This window comes from Leptodactylus fuscus, unplaced genomic scaffold (assembly GCF_031893055.1).
Source record: "Leptodactylus fuscus isolate aLepFus1 unplaced genomic scaffold, aLepFus1.hap2 HAP2_SCAFFOLD_223, whole genome shotgun sequence".
Lineage (NCBI taxonomy): Eukaryota > Metazoa > Chordata > Amphibia > Anura > Leptodactylidae > Leptodactylus > Leptodactylus fuscus.
In genome coordinates this window covers 159810-177025 of record NW_027440246.1, presented here as the reverse complement: position 1 = coordinate 177025, position 17216 = coordinate 159810, and the positions used below count along the sequence as shown (strand labels likewise).

Here is a 17216-nt window from a genome sequence, read left to right as displayed (position 1 = left end):
ACCTGATCATAATGGACACACCTTCACATTGGCAACTCAAATTACGATGGCAAGTATAGGCAGGTGTAGTTCACAAAAACATCCACAAGATGGCGCATTAATAGACCCCCCCCCCCCCCCCCCCCCTGTGTGCTGGCTCTGGTAATATATAGAAGGAATGAAGGGGGAGGAATCTCTTTACCTTATATGCAAATGTCCATACCATCTTGGTCTGCAAGGACTATTAAAGGGAATGGGACGAGCAGTACCGGGATATTACAACTGCCAGGACACTACTGCCAGGAATGATCTGTAGATCCCAGAGCTGAGATGAGTGATCAGGGCGCAGACAGGACGGTAACACAGCTCCATACGGCAGACTTACACATAGAACTAGTCATCCTATTACATGGAGTAAGGCTGAACGCTAGAACTGACTCTGATACACAACTCAGCTAAAGTCTGAGAACACAAAGGGTTACAATGTAGTCACACATGAAGTCTGGCGCTGATGTCTAGGAGGCTCACACACCCCACAAAGCCCTGAACTTGTCACACACGGGAGATTCTTCAGCTACTGAGACTGGATTAGATTGTCTTCAGGAGTCTCTCTTGTCTTTGGCTCATGGACCTTTGATGGATGATGTTGTGCAGTTGTGTTGGATACAAAGTGACTGACATAAGCTGGACATGAGCTGGACCCTGAGCACATCCCATATGGTCTACATGATGGCCATCTTTCCAAGTCCTGGATAGGAGGAGCCCTTCCAGGTAATGCTGATGACATCCCCAGCAGTCAGGCTATAGGACAATTCCACCTGGATTCTCCTCTACCAATACAAAGAGTCCCCCCCCCCCACCCCCTTCTATGTCTGGGCTCCACATCACTTATTAGGTGACAACTCACCACTGCTGACAGTACGGAAACCTTCTGGTGAAGATGAGAGCTCTGCTGATAGTGCTGCTGCTGCTAATGGGCTCCAACCCCATATGGATGCAGAATGGAAGAGTAAGAGAATTGAATTCAACTATTTGTAGCCATGTGCCAACTTTGTGCACTCTCTAATGGGGGCTCCTCTAATGGGGGTTCCTCTAATGGGGGCTCCTCTAATAGGGGCTCCTCTAATAGGGGCTCCTCTATAGGGTCTCCTCTAATAGGGGCTCCTCTAATAGGGGTTCCTCTAATAGGGGCTCCTCTAATAGGGGTTCCTCTAATAGGGGCTCCTCTAATAGGGGTCTCCTCTAATAGGGGTTCCTTTAATGGGGGCTCTTCTAATAGGGGCTCCTCTAATAGGGGTTCCTCTAATAGGGGTCTCCTCTAATAGGGGTTCCTCTAATAGGGGCTCTTCTAATAGGGACTCATCTAATAGGGTCTTCTCTAATAGGGGCTCATCTAATAGGGGTCCTCTAATAGGGGCTCTTCTAATAGGGGCTCCTCTAATACGGGCTCCTCTAATAGGGTCTCCTCTAATAGGGGCTCCTCTAATAGGGGCTCCTCTAATAGGGGCTCCTCTAATAGGGGCTCCTCTAATATGGGCTCCTCTAATATGGGCTCCTCTAATAGGGGCTCCTCTAATAGGGTCTCCTCTAATAGGGGCTTCCTCTAATTGGGGCACTGTTTTCCTATTTACATCTTGGAAAACAGATTTGCATATTTTTCCCATAATCCCCCAGTAGAGCAAAAAAAGGCTTTTGTAAGACTCCATATGTCTGAGAAGGTGATCTCTCCTTAAGGAGTGATATGATCTCCAGAACCTCAGCATGTTATTCTATTTGACCTGATGAAACACCGTGTCGTCCTGTCCATACCATAAGTACTGAAGTCTATGCAGTAACTGGTCTGTACTGAAGTGTATGCGGTAACTGGTCCGTACTGAAGTGTATGCGGTAACTGGTCCGTACTGAAGTGTATGCGGTAACTGGTCCGTACTGAAGTGTATGCGGTAACTGGTCCGTACTGAAGTGTATGCGGTAACTGGTCCGTACTGAAGTGTATGCGGTAACTGGTCCGTACTGAAGTGTATGCGGTAACTGGTCCGTACTGAAGTGTATGCGGTAACTGGTCTGTACTGTAGTGTATGCGGTAACTGGTCTGTACTGAACTGTATGCGGTAACTGGTCTGTACTGTAGTGTATGCGGTAACTGGTCTGTACTGTAGTGTATGCGGTAACTGGTCTGTACTGAAGTGTATGCGGTAACTGGTCTGTACTGTAGTGTATGCGGTAACTGGTCTGTACTGTAGTGTATGCGGTAACTGGTCCGTACTGAAGTGTATGCGGTAACTGGTCCGTACTGAAGTGTATGCGGTAACTGGTCTGTACTGTAGTGTATGCGGTAACTGGTCTGTACTGAAGTCTATGCAGTAACTGGTCTGTACTGAAGTGTATGCGGTAACTGGTCCGTACTGAAGTGTATGCAGTAACTGGTCCGTACTGTAGTGTATGCGGTAACTGGTCTGTACTGAAGTGTATGCGGTAACTGGTCTGTACTGTAGTGTATGCGGTAACTGGTCTGTACTGAAGTGTATGCGGTAACTGGTCCGTACTGAAGTGTATGCAGTAACTGGTCCGTACTGTAGTGTATGCGGTAACTGGTCTGTACTGAAGTGTATGCGGTAACTGGTCTGTACTGAAGTGTATGCGGTAACTGGTCCGTACTGAAGTGTATGCGGTAACTGGTCCGTACTGTAGTGTATGCGGTAACTGGTCTGTACTGTAGTGTATGCGGTAACTGGTCCGTACTGAAGTGTATGCGGTAACTGGTCTGTACTGAAGTGTATGCAGTAACTGGTCTGTACTGAAGTCTATGCAGTAACTGGTCTGTACTGAAGTGTATGCGGTAACTGGTCTGTACTGTAGTGTATGCGGTAACTGGTCCGTACTGAAGTGTATGCAGTAACTGGTCCGTACTGTAGTGTATGCGGTAACTGGTCTGTACTGAAGTGTATGCGGTAACTGGTCTGTACTGAAGTGTATGCGGTAACTGGTCTGTACTGAAGTGTATGCAGTAACTGGTCTGTACTGAAGTGTATGCAGTAACTGGTCTGTACTGAAGTGTATGCGGTAACTGGTCCGTACTGAAGTGTATGCGGTAACTGGTCCGTACTGAAGTGTATGCGGTAACTGGTCTGTACTGTAGTGTATGCGGTAACTGGTCTGTACTGAAGTCTATGCAGTAACTGGTCTGTACTGAAGTGTATGCGGTAACTGGTCCGTACTGAAGTGTATGCAGTAACTGGTCCGTACTGTAGTGTATGCGGTAACTGGTCTGTACTGAAGTGTATGCGGTAACTGGTCTGTACTGTAGTGTATGCGGTAACTGGTCTGTACTGAAGTGTATGCGGTAACTGGTCCGTACTGAAGTGTATGCAGTAACTGGTCCGTACTGTAGTGTATGCGGTAACTGGTCTGTACTGAAGTGTATGCGGTAACTGGTCTGTACTGAAGTGTATGCGGTAACTGGTCCGTACTGAAGTGTATGCGGTAACTGGTCCGTACTGTAGTGTATGCGGTAACTGGTCTGTACTGTAGTGTATGCGGTAACTGGTCCGTACTGAAGTGTATGCGGTAACTGGTCTGTACTGAAGTGTATGCAGTAACTGGTCTGTACTGAAGTCTATGCAGTAACTGGTCTGTACTGAAGTGTATGCGGTAACTGGTCTGTACTGTAGTGTATGCGGTAACTGGTCCGTACTGAAGTGTATGCAGTAACTGGTCCGTACTGTAGTGTATGCGGTAACTGGTCTGTACTGAAGTGTATGCGGTAACTGGTCTGTACTGAAGTGTATGCGGTAACTGGTCTGTACTGAAGTGTATGCAGTAACTGGTCTGTACTGAAGTGTATGCGGTAACTGGTCTGTACTGTAGTGTATGCAGTAACTGGTCTGTACTGTAGTGTATGCGGTAACTGGTCCGTACTGAAGTGTATGCAGTAACTGGTCTGTACTGTAGTGTATGCGGTAACTGGTCCGTACTGAAGTGTATGCGGTAACTGGTCTGTACTGTAGTGTATGCGGTAACTGGTCTGTACTGTAGTGTATGCGGTAACTGGTCTGTACTGAAGTGTATGCGGTAACTGGTCTGTACTGAAGTGTATGCGGTAACTGGTCTGTACTGAAGTGTATGCGGTAACTGGTCTGTACTGTAGTGTATGCGGTAACTGGTCTGTACTGAAGTGTATGCAGTAACTGGTCTGTACTGTAGTGTATGCGGTAACTGGTCTGTACTGAAGTCTATGCAGTAACTGGTCTGTACTGTAGTGTATGCGGTAACTGGTCTGTACTGAAGTGTATGCGGTAACTGGTCTGTACTGTAGTGTATGCAGTAACTGGTCTGTACTGAAGTGTATGCAGTAACTGGTCTGTACTGAAGTGTATGCGGTAACTGGTCTGTACTGAAGTGTATGCAGTAACTGGTCCGTACTGAAGTGTATGCGGTAACTGGTCTGTACTGAAGTGTATGCGGTAACTGGTCTGTACTGAAGTGTATGCGGTAACTGGTCTGTACTGAAGTGTATGCAGTAACTGGTCCGTACTGAAGTGTATGCGGTAACTGGTCCGTACTGAAGTGTATGCAGTAACTGGTCTGTACTGAAGTGTATGCGGTAACTGGTCTGTACTGTAGTGTATGCGATAACTGGTCTGTACTGAAGTGTATGCAGTAACTGGTCTGTACTGAAGTGTATGCGGTAACTGGTCTGTACTGTAGTGTATGCAGTAACTGGTCCGTACTGTAGTGTATGCGGTAACTGGTCCGTACTGAAGTCTATGCAGTAACTGGTCTGTACTGAAGTGTATGCGGTAACTGGTCTGTACTGTAGTGTATGCGGTAACTGGTCTGTACTGAAGTGTTTGCAGTAACTGGTCTGTACTGAAGTGTATGCGGTAACTGGTCTGTACTGAAGTGTATGCGGTAACTGGTCTGTACTGAAGTGTATGCGGTAACTGGTCTGTACTGAAGTGTATGCGGTAACTGGTCTGTACTGAAGTGTATGCGGTAACTGGTCTGTACTGTAGTGTATGCGGTAACTGGTCTGTACTGAAGTGTTTGCAGTAACTGGTCTGTACTGTAGTGTATGCGGTAACTGGTCTGTACTGAAGTGTTTGCAGTAACTGGTCTGTACTGAAGTCTATGCAGTAACTGGTCTGTACTGTAGTGTATGCGGTAACTGGTCTGTACTGTAGTGTATGCGGTAACTGGTCTGTACTGTAGTGTATGCGGTAACTGGTCTGTACTGAAGTGTATGCAGTAACTGGTCTGTACTGTAGTGTATGCGGTAACTGGTCTGTACTGTAGTGTATGCGGTAACTGGTCTGTACTGTAGTGTATGCAGTAACTGGTCTGTACTGAAGTGTATGCGGTAACTGGTCTGTACTGTAGTGTATGCAGTAACTGGTCTGTACTGAAGTGTATGCGGTAACTGGTCTGTACTGAAGTGTATGCGGTAACTGGTCTGTACTGAAGTGTATGCGGTAACTGGTCTGTACTGTAGTGTATGCGGTAACTGGTCCGTACTGTAGTGTATGCGGTAACTGGTCTGTACTGTAGTGTATGCGGTAACTGGTCTGTACTGTAGTGTATGCGGTAACTGGTCTGTACTGAAGTGTTTGCAGTAACTGGTCTGTACTGTAGTGTATGCGGTAACTGGTCTGTACTGTAGTGTATGCGGTAACTGGTCTGTACTGTAGTGTATGCGGTAACTGGTCTGTACTGAAGTGTATGCAGTAACTGGTCTGTACTGTAGTGTATGCGGTAACTGGTCTGTACTGTAGTGTATGCGGTAACTGGTCTGTACTGTAGTGTATGCGGTAACTGGTCTGTACTGTAGTGTATGCAGTAACTGGTCTGTACTGAAGTGTATGCGGTAACTGGTCTGTACTGAAGTGTATGCGGTAACTGGTCTGTACTGAAGTGTATGCGGTAACTGGTCTGTACTGAAGTGTATGCAGTAACTGGTCCGTACTGAAGTCTATGCAGTAACTGGTCTGTACTGAAGTGTATGCGGTAACTGGTCTGTACTGAAGTGTATGCGGTAACTGGTCTGTACTGAAGTGTATGCGGTAACTGGTCTGTACTGTAGTGTATGCAGTAACTGGTCTGTACTGTAGTGTATGCGGTAACTGGTCTGTACTGAAGTGTATGCGGTAACTGGTCTGTACTGTAGTGTATGCGGTAACTGGTCTGTACTGAAGTGTATGCGGTAACTGGTCTGTACTGAAGTGTATGCGGTAACTGGTCTGTACTGTAGTGTATGCGGTAACTGGTCTGTACTGAAGTGTATGCAGTAACTGGTCTGTACTGAAGTGTATGCGGTAACTGGTCTGTACTGTAGTGTATGCGGTAACTGGTCTGTACTGTAGTGTATGCGGTAACTGGTCTGTACTGAAGTGTATGCAGTAACTGGTCTGTACTGTAGTGTATGCGGTAACTGGTCTGTACTGAAGTGTATGCGGTAACTGGTCTGTACTGAAGTGTATGCGGTAACTGGTCTGTACTGAAGTGTATGCAGTAACTGGTCCGTACTGAAGTGTATGCGGTAACTGGTCTGTACTGAAGTGTATGCGGTAACTGGTCCGTACTGAAGTGTATGCGGTAACTGGTCTGTACTGTAGTGTATGCGGTAACTGGTCTGTACTGTAGTGTATGCGGTAACTGGTCTGTACTGTAGTGTATGCGGTAACTGGTCTGTACTGTAGTGTATGCGGTAACTGGTCTGTACTGAAGTGTATGCGGTAACTGGTCCGTACTGAAGTGTATGCAGTAACTGGTCTGTACTGTAGTGTATGCGGTAACTGGTCTGTACTGAAGTGTATGCGGTAACTGGTCTGTACTGTAGTGTATGCGGTAACTGGTCCGTACTGAAGTGTATGCGGTAACTGGTCCGTACTGAAGTGTATGCAGTAACTGGTCTGTACTGAAGTGTATGCGGTAACTGGTCTGTACTGAAGTGTATGCAGTAACTGGTCTGTACTGTAGTGTATGCGGTAACTGGTCTGTACTGAAGTGTATGCGGTAACTGGTCTGTACTGAAGTGTATGCAGTAACTGGTCTGTACTGTAGTGTATGCGGTAACTGGTCCGTACTGAAGTGTATGCGGTAACTGGTCTGTACTGAAGTGTATGCGGTAACTGGTCCGTACTGAAGTGTATGCGGTAACTGGTCCGTACTGAAGTGTATGCGGTAACTGGTCCGTACTGAAGTGTATGCAGTAACTGGTCTGTACTGTAGTGTATGCGGTAACTGGTCTGTACTGAAGTGTATGCGGTAACTGGTCCGTACTGAAGTCTATGCAGTAACTGGTCCGTACTGTAGTGTATGCGGTAACTGGTCTGTACTGAAGTGTATGCAGTAACTGGTCTGTACTGTAGTGTATGCAGTAACTGGTCTGTACTGTAGTGTATGCGGTAACTGGTCTGTACTGTAGTGTATGCGGTAACTGGTCTGTACTGAAGTGTATGCGGTAACTGGTCTGTACTGTAGTGTATGCAGTAACTGGTCTGTACTGAAGTGTATGCAGTAACTGGTCTGTACTGTAGTGTATGCGGTAACTGGTCTGTACTGAAGTGTATGCGGTAACTGGTCTGTACTGAAGTGTATGCAGTAACTGGTCTGTACTGAAGTGTATGCGGTAACTGGTCTGTACTGAAGTGTATGCGGTAACTGGTCTGTACTGAAGTGTATGCGGTAACTGGTCTGTACTGTAGTGTATGCGGTAACTGGTCTGTACTGTAGTGTATGCAGTAACTGGTCTGTACTGAAGTGTATGCGGTAACTGGTCTGTACTGTAGTGTATGCAGTAACTGGTCTGTACTGAAGTGTATGCGGTAACTGGTCTGTACTGTAGTGTATGCGGTAACTGGTCTGTACTGTAGTGTATGCGGTAACTGGTCTGTACTGAAGTGTATGCAGTAACTGGTCCGTACTGAAGTCTATGCAGTAACTGGTCTGTACTGAAGTGTATGCGGTAACTGGTCTGTACTGAAGTGTATGCGGTAACTGGTCTGTACTGAAGTGTATGCGGTAACTGGTCTGTACTGAAGTGTATGCGGTAACTGGTCTGTACTGTAGTGTATGCGGTAACTGGTCTGTACTGTAGTGTATGCGGTAACTGGTCCGTACTGTAGTGTATGCGGTAACTGGTCTGTACTGAAGTGTATGCGGTAACTGGTCTGTACTGAAGTGTATGCGGTAACTGGTCTGTACTGAAGTGTATGCGGTAACTGGTCTGTACTGTAGTGTATGCAGTAACTGGTCTGTACTGTAGTGTATGCAGTAACTGGTCTGTACTGAAGTGTATGCGGTAACTGGTCTGTACTGAAGTGTATGCAGTAACTGGTCTGTACTGAAGTGTATGCGGTAACTGGTCTGTACTGAAGTGTATGCGGTAACTGGTCTGTACTGAAGTGTATGCGGTAACTGGTCTGTACTGTAGTGTATGCGGTAACTGGTCTGTACTGTAGTGTATGCGGTAACTGGTCTGTACTGTAGTGTATGCGGTAACTGGTCTGTACTGTAGTGTATGCGGTAACTGGTCTGTACTGTAGTGTATGCGGTAACTGGTCTGTACTGTAGTGTATGCGGTAACTGGTCTGTACTGTAGTGTATGCGGTAACTGGTCTGTACTGTAGTGTATGCGGTAACTGGTCTGTACTGTAGTGTATGCGGTAACTGGTCTGTACTGTAGTGTATGCAGTAACTGGTCTGTACTGAAGTGTATGCGGTAACTGGTCTGTACTGAAGTGTATGCAGTAACTGGTCTGTACTGAAGTGTATGCGGTAACTGGTCTGTACTGTAGTGTATGCAGTAACTGGTCTGTACTGAAGTGTATGCGGTAACTGGTCTGTACTGTAGTGTATGCGGTAACTGGTCTGTACTGTAGTGTATGCAGTAACTGGTCTGTACTGAAGTGTATGCAGTAACTGGTCTGTACTGAAGTGTATGCGGTAACTGGTCTGTACTGTAGTGTATGCAGTAACTGGTCTGTACTGAAGTGTATGCGGTAACTGGTCTGTACTGTAGTGTATGCAGTAACTGGTCTGTACTGAAGTGTATGCGGTAACTGGTCCGTACTGAAGTGTATGCGGTAACTGGTCTGTACTGAAGTCTATGCAGTAACTGGTCTGTACTGTAGTGTATGCGGTAACTGGTCTGTACTGTAGTGTATGCGGTAACTGGTCTGTACTGAAGTCTATGCAGTAACTGGTCTGTACTGAAGTCTATGCAGTGACTGGTCTGTACTGTAGTGTATGCGGTAACTGGTCTGTACTGTAGTGTATGCGGTAACTGGTCTGTACTGAAGTGTATGCGGTAACTGGTCTGTACTGAAGTGTATGCGGTAACTGGTCTGTACTGAAGTGTATGCAGTAACTGGTCTGTACTGAAGTGTATGCGGTAACTGGTCTGTACTGAAGTGTATGCAGTAACTGGTCTGTACTGAAGTGTATGCAGTAACTGGTCTGTACTGTAGTGTATGCAGTAACTGGTCTGTACTGAAGTGTATGCGGTAACTGGTCCGTACTGAAGTGTATGCGGTAACTGGTCTGTACTGTAGTGTATGCAGTAACTGGTCTGTACTGAAGTGTATGCGGTAACTGGTCTGTACTGAAGTGTATGCGGTAACTGGTCTGTACTGTAGTGTATGCGGTAACTGGTCTGTACTGTAGTGTATGCGGTAACTGGTCTGTACTGAAGTGTATGCAGTGACTGGTCTGTACTGAAGTCTATGCAGTAACTGGTCTGTACTGAAGTCTATGCAATAACTGGTCTGTACTGAAGTGTATGCAGTAACTGGTCTGTACTGAAGTCTATGCAGTAACTGGTCTGTACTGAAGTCTATGCAATAACTGGTCTGTACTGAAGTCTATGCAGTAACTGGTCTGTACTGAAGTCTATGCAGTGACTGGTCTGTACTGAAGTGTATGCAGTAACTGGTCTGTACTGAAGTCTATGCAGTGACTGGTCTGTACTGAAGTGTATGCAGTAACTGGTCTGTACTGAAGTCTATGCAGTGACTGGTCTTCTATGACATTTGCATACACTTTCAGTCTTGGTCAAGTATCCGAGGTTTTTGACTGTGACACAACCCGATATCATGGAGCCTCATCCACCAAACTTGAATAATATGAGTGACCAGCCCCGCCATGTTTGTGGCCCCAGAACTAATAGTCCTTATCCGGTAATGAGATGACATCACAAGACGTCCCCTCTTGGCTATTGAATGGATGGACGGGCTTAATGTTGTATTCTCCCACCTGTCCAGGCAGTCACATGATGTAGTTTGATGTTCTGATCTGTAACATAAAGGGTCTCACGTTCCAGGCTGTAGTGATGGGGAGATCTGGAGCCTGAAAGTCACAAGGTCAGAACATTGTTACCCTTTTACTCCTCAGTGTAACAATGAATAGAAGGGCAGGGCACAAGTATGTGGTTTACCCTGCAGTACCATATGTTACCTGACACAATGGGGGCAGTATCACTACCCTTGTAGAGATTGTGATTACATTCTTACCATCACAGCAGTAAAACATGAGAACAAATAGTGGAGGGAGAAGCAACAACTGCAGAACGGCTGAGACTGGAGACAGATGTATATGGTATATCTTATTACCCCTGTATCACTCATATCTGCTGTATACTGTATCTTATTACCCTGTATCAGTCATATCTGCTGTATACAGTATCTTATTACCCTGTATCAGTCATATCTGCTGTATACTGTATCTTATTACCCCTGTATCACTCATATCTGCTGTATACTGTATCTTATTACCCCTGTATCACTCATATCTGCTGTATACTGTATCTTATTACCCCTGTATCAGTTATATCTGCTGTATACTGTATCTTATTACCCCTGCATCAGTCATATCTGCTGTATACAGTATCTTATTACCCCTGTATCACTCATATCTGCTGTATACTGTATCTTATTACCCCTGTATCAGTTATATCTGCTGTATACTGTATCTTATTACTCCTGTATCAGTCATATCTGCTGTATACTGTATCTTATTACCCTGTATCAGTCATATCTGCTGTATACTGTATCTTATTACCCCTGTATCAGTCATATCTGCTGTATACTGTATCTTATTACCCCTGTATCAGTCATATCTGCTGTATACTGCATCTTATTTCCCCTGTATCAGACATATCTGCTGTATACTGTATCTTATTACCCCTGTATCAGTCATATCTGCTGTATACTGTATCTTATTACCCCTGTATCAGTCATATCTGCTGTATACTGTATCTTATTACCCCTGTATCAGTCATATCTGCTGTATACTGTATCTTATTACCCCTGTATCAGTCATATCTGCTGTATACTGTATCTTATTACCCCTGTATCAGTTATACCTGCTGTATACTGTATCTTATTACCCCTGCATCAGTCATATCTGCTGTATACTGTATCTTATTACCCCTGTATCACTCATATCTGCTGTATACTGTATCTTATTACCCTGTATCAGTCATATCTGCTGTATACAGTATCTTATTACCCTGTATCAGTCATATCTGCTGTATACTGTATCTTATTACCCCTGTATCACTCATATCTGCTGTATACTGTATCTTATTACCCCTGTATCACTCATATCTGCTGTATACTGTATCTTATTACCCCTGTATCAGTTATATCTGCTGTATACTGTATCTTATTACCCCTGCATCAGTCATATCTGCTGTATACAGTATCTTATTACCCCTGTATCACTCATATCTGCTGTATACTGTATCTTATTACCCCTGTATCAGTTATATCTGCTGTATACTGTATCTTATTACTCCTGTATCAGTCATATCTGCTGTATACTGTATCTTATTACCCTGTATCAGTCATATCTGCTGTATACTGTATCTTATTACTCCTGTATCAGTCATATCTGCTGTATACTGTATCTTATTACCCCTGTATCAGTTATACCTGCTGTATACTGTATCTTATTACCCCTGCATCAGTCATATCTGCTGTATACTGTATCTTATTACCCCTGTATCAGACATATCTGCTGTATACTGTATCTTATTACCCCTGCATCAGTCATATCTGCTGTATACTGTATCTTATTACCCCTGTATCAGACATATCTGCTGTATACTGTATCTTATTACCCCTGTATCAGTCATATCTGCTGTATACTGTATCTTATTACCCCTTTATCTGTCATATCTGCTGTATACTGTATCTTATTACCCCTGTATCAGACATATCTGCATATAACCTCTGCACTGTGTAAGTGGCGCCATAGTGATACATGGGCCCTTCATTATACATACAGGGGCCCCACTGGACAGTACAGAGGGAGGGAATCTGGGCACAGGTACCACAGACTGATATAGCGCCCCCTATCTCTAGTGCTTGTACAATGTGCAGGATGTGTTCTGTTATTGCTGCCACTGACTATATATCTGATCTCTCCTCAGGATCCCAGTGTGCTGGAGTCCAATGGGGATGAAATACCCAATGAATTCAACCGCTTTGCAAAGATGAGTGGTAATTCTAAAAACCTGAGTGAGGAAGAGTACAAACTTCTGCTAAAGAACAGCTTTCCAACATTGCTTGTAAGTACCCCGACCCCATCAGTGAGGGCCCCCACACCCCAGAGTCAGGAGCCTGTGAGTACAGACTGGGCCCCCCCTATAGCAGGGACATGACTGCTGTCTATAGATGTGACCAAGTGACTGATGAGAGGTTGTCACAGCCCCGCCCCCAGTCCTGCTGTATAACACTGTATATAGTGACTGATGAGAGGTTGTCACAGCCCCGCCCCCAGTCCTGCTGCTGTATAACACTGTATATAGTGGCTGATGAGAGGTTGTCACAGCCCCGCCCCCAGTCCTGCTGTATAACACTGTATATAGTGACTGATGAGAGGTTGTCACAGCCCCGCCCCCAGTCCTGCTGCTGTATAACACTGTATATAGTGACTGATGAGAGGTTGTCACAGCCCCGCCCCCAGTCCTGCTGTATAATACTGTATATAGTGACTGATGAGAGGTTGTCACAGCCCCCCCCAGTCCTGCTGCTGTATAACACTGTATATAGTGACTGATGAGAGGTTGTCACAGCCCCGCCCCCAGTCCTGCTGCTGTATAACACTGTATATAGTGACTGATGAGAGGTTGTCACAGCCCCACCCCCAGTCCTGCTGCATAACACTGTATATAGTGACTGATGAGAGGTTGTCACAGCCCCGCCTCCAGTCCTGCTGTATAACACTGTATATAGTGACTGATGAGAGGTTGTCACAGCCCCGCCCCCAGTCCTGCTGTATAACACTGTATATAGTGACTGATGAGAGGTTGTCACAGCCCCGCCCCCAGTCCTGCTGTATAACACTGTATATAGTGACTGATGAGAGGTTGTCACAGCCCCGCCCCCAGTCCTGCTGTATAACACTGTATATAGTGACTGATGAGAGGTTGTCACAGCCCCGCCCCCAGTCCTGCTGCTGTATAACACTGTATATAGTGACTGATGAGAGGTTGTCACAGCCCCGCCCCCAGTCCTGCTGTATAACACTGTATATAGTGACTGATGAGAGGTTGTCACAGCCCCGCCCCCAGTCCTGCTGCTGTATAACACTGTATATAGTGACTGATGAGAGGTTGTCACAGCCCCGCCCCCAGTCCTGCTGTATAACACTGTATATAGTGACTGATGAGAGGTTGTCACAGCCCCGCCCCCAGTCCTGCTGCTGTATAACACTGTATATAGTGACTGATGAGAGGTTGTCACAGCCCCGCCCCCAGTCCTGCTGTATAACACTGTATATAGTGACTGATGAGAGGTTGTCACAGCCCCGCCCCCAGTCCTGCTGTATAACACTGTATATAGTGACTGATGAGAGGTTGTCACAGCCCCGCCCCCAGTCCTGCTGTATAACACTGTATATAGTGACTGATGAGAGGTTGTCACAGCCCCACCCCCAGTCCTGCTGCTGTATAACACTGTATATAGTGACTGATGAGAGGTTGTCACAGCTCCGCCCCCAGTCCTGCTGTATAACACTGTATATAGTGACTGATGAGAGGTTGTCACAGCCCCGCCCCCAGTCCTGCTGCTGTATAACACTGTATATAGTGACTGATGAGAGGTTGTCACAGCCCCGCCCCCAGTCCTGCTGCTGTATAACACTGTATATAGTGACTGATGAGAGGTTGTCACAGCCCCACCCCCAGTCCTGCTGCTGTATAACACTGTATATAGTGACTGATGAGAGGTTGTCACAGCCCCGCCCCCAGTCCTGCTGTATAACACTGTATATAGTGACTGATGAGAGGTTGTCACAGCCCCGCCCCCAGTCCTGCTGTATAACACTGTATATAGTGACTGATGAGAGGTTGTCACAGCCCCGCCCCCAGTCCTGCTGTATAACACTGTATATAGTGACTGATGAGAGGTTGTCACAGCCCCGCCCCCAGTCCTGCTGTATAACACTGTATATAGTGACTGATAAGAGGTTGTCACAGCCCCGCCCCCAGTCCTGCTGTGTAACACTGTATATAGTGACTGATGGGAGGTTGTCACAGCCCCGCCCCCAGTCCTGCTGTATAACACTGTATATAGTGACTGATGAGAGGTTGTCACAGCCCCGCCCCCAGTCCTGCTGCTGTATAACACTGTATATAGTGACTGATGAGAGGTTGTCACAGCCCCGCCCCCAGTCCTGCTGCTGTATAACACTGTATATAGTGACTGATGAGAGGTTGTCACAGCCCCGCCCCCAGTCCTGCTGTATAACACTGTATATAGTGACTGATGAGAGGTTGTCACAGCTCCGCCCCCAGTCCTGCTGTATAACACTGTATATAGTGACTGATAAGAGGTTGTCACAGCCCCGCCCCCAGTCCTGCTGTATAACACTGTATATAGTGACTGATGAGAGGTTGTCACAGCCCCGCCCCCAGTCCTGCTGTATAACACTGTATATAGTGACTGATGAGAGGTTGTCACAGCCCCGCCCCCAGTCCTGCTGTATAACACTGTATATAGTGACTGATAAGAGGTTGTCACAGCCCCGCCCCCAGTCCTGCTGTATAACACTGTATATAGTGACTGATGAGAGGTTGTCACAGCCCCGCCCCCAGTCCTGCTGTATAACACTGTATATAGTGACTGATGAGAGGTTGTCACAGCCCCGCCCCCAGTCCTGCTGTGTAACACTGTATATAGTGACTGATGAGAGGTTGTCACAGCCCCGCCCCCAGTCCTGCTGTATAACACTGTATACAGTGACTGATGAGAGGTTGTCACAGCCCCGCCCCCAGTCCTGCTGTATAACACTGTATATAGTGACTGATGAGAGGTTGTCACAGCCCCGCCCCCAGTCCTGCTGTATAACACTGTATATAGTGACTGATGAGAGGTTGTCACAGCCCCGCCCCCAGTCCTGCTGTATAACACTGTATATAGTGACTGATGAGAGGTTGTCACAGCCCCGCCCCCAGTCCTGCTGCTGTATAACACTGTATATAGTGACTGCACTCAGTAACACTCCGCCTGTCTCTCCACAGGAAGATCTTACAAAGAAATTGATGCTAAATATAAGTTTCCAAATATCCGACACAAATGGCGACAAGGAGATTGACCTGTCAGAATTTAATATAGCCCTTGATTCCATTATCAACATCATCAAAAGACTTCTCTCCCTTAAGGGCTGAGACGACTTATATTAATGAAAAATTTGTCAATAAAAGTTTTATGTTCATCTGATTCATTTTCCTCAGTGTTTTGCTGCATCCCAAAATATAGGGAAAGTTCAAGGGAGGGGGAAGGGGTCATCAGGGGAGGGGGAGGGGTCATCAGGGGAGGGGGAAGGGTCATCGGGGGAGGGGAGAGGGGTCATCGGGGGAGGGGAGAGGGGTCATCAGGGGAGGGGAGAAGTGTCATCAGTGATTGCATACCTCCCAACTTTTGAAGAACTGAAAGAGGGACAAAATGTGCGGCGCGCGTAGCGCGCTGCTGTAAATTTAGCCCCGCCCACTTTTGTGTTGACTCCGCCCACTCGTTAATTTTTCATGTGCCCGCACACAGTATAATCCTCCTACAGTCACCCGTAAATTATATGTCCCCCCTCTATCTCTCCCCCAGTTTCATATACACCCTTCATCTGCCCCCAGTTTCATGTCCCTCTTCCATCTCTGCCCCCAGATTCATGTCCCACATCTCTGCCCCCAGTGTCATGCCGTCCTCTCCATCTGCCCCCAGATTCACGTTCCACCTCCACATTAAACTTACCTTCTCCTCCGCTCCCTCGCCGCTCTCTGCCCGCCTCTCTCGCTGACACATGCGGCTGAAGGAAGGAGCTGACACAGGTCAGCTCCTCGCTTCGCCGCTGCCCGCCTCTCTCCCTGACACATATGCGGCTGAAGCTGCTCGCTTCGCCGCTGCGTCTCTCTCTCGCTGACACATGCGGCTGAAGCGAGGAGCTGACCTGTGTCAGCTCCTCGCTTCGCCGCTGCCGCCGGCTCCTGGCTTGTACATCTACAAGCCAGGAGCCGGCGGCAGCGGCGAAGCGAGGAGCTGACACAGGTCAGCTCCTCGCTTCAGCCGCATGTGTCAGCGAGAGAGAGACGCAGCGACGAAGCGAGCACGCGAGCAGCTTCAGCCGCATATGTGTCAGGGAGAGAGGCGGGCAGCGAGGAAGCGAGGAGCTGACCTGTGTCAGCTCCTTGCTTCGCCGCGTATGTGCTCAACTCAGATCGGCGTCCTCTGGAAGCCGATCTGAGTTGAAATCGGGACATACCTCCCTCCAACCGGGACCGCGGGACATGTCACCCAAATCGTGACTGTCCCGCGGAAATCGGGACGGTTGGGAGGTATGGTGATTGGGAAAGATCGGATCCCAATTGGCAATGGAGAAAGTTACACGAACGTGATCGGCTGGAAAATGATCGAAAATCAGATTTTAAAAACAATCCTGAAATCTCAAGATCGGCTCAACCCGAATTGTTGGTGAAATGTGATGTCACTGTTGCAGTTTTTCCGCACTCTTTTGAATTGACTGTATGGTATGTTCCGGAGCCAAGGACCATAATGAGCACTGTTAACATCCAAATAACTATTGTAAGGGTTAAAATAAGCTTACTCTTTTATTTAGAGACAAAGTCAGTTGGACAGCAAAACCACAAGTCCCGTCCTCCTCGTGCTCGCGAACTGACACTGATAAAAAAAAAAAAAAAATGGTCTGGGCGCATGTGCATTAGCATGCGGCTTCTACTACGGCTA

The 17216-nt window shown here is 46.8% G+C and overlaps 1 protein-coding gene across 1 annotated transcript; it reads left to right on the top strand.

Annotated features, from left to right (window-relative positions):
* The first annotated feature begins 908 nt into the window (after positions 1-908).
* Positions 909-15649, top strand: LOC142187384 (protein S100-G-like). The gene is made up of 3 exons (XM_075261587.1): positions 909-988; positions 12410-12547; positions 15503-15649. The coding sequence occupies exons 1-3, from the start codon at positions 920-922 to the stop codon at positions 15647-15649; spliced, it is 354 nt and encodes a 117-aa protein (XP_075117688.1). The 5' UTR covers positions 909-919.
* Positions 15650-17216: the final 1567 nt, after the last annotated feature.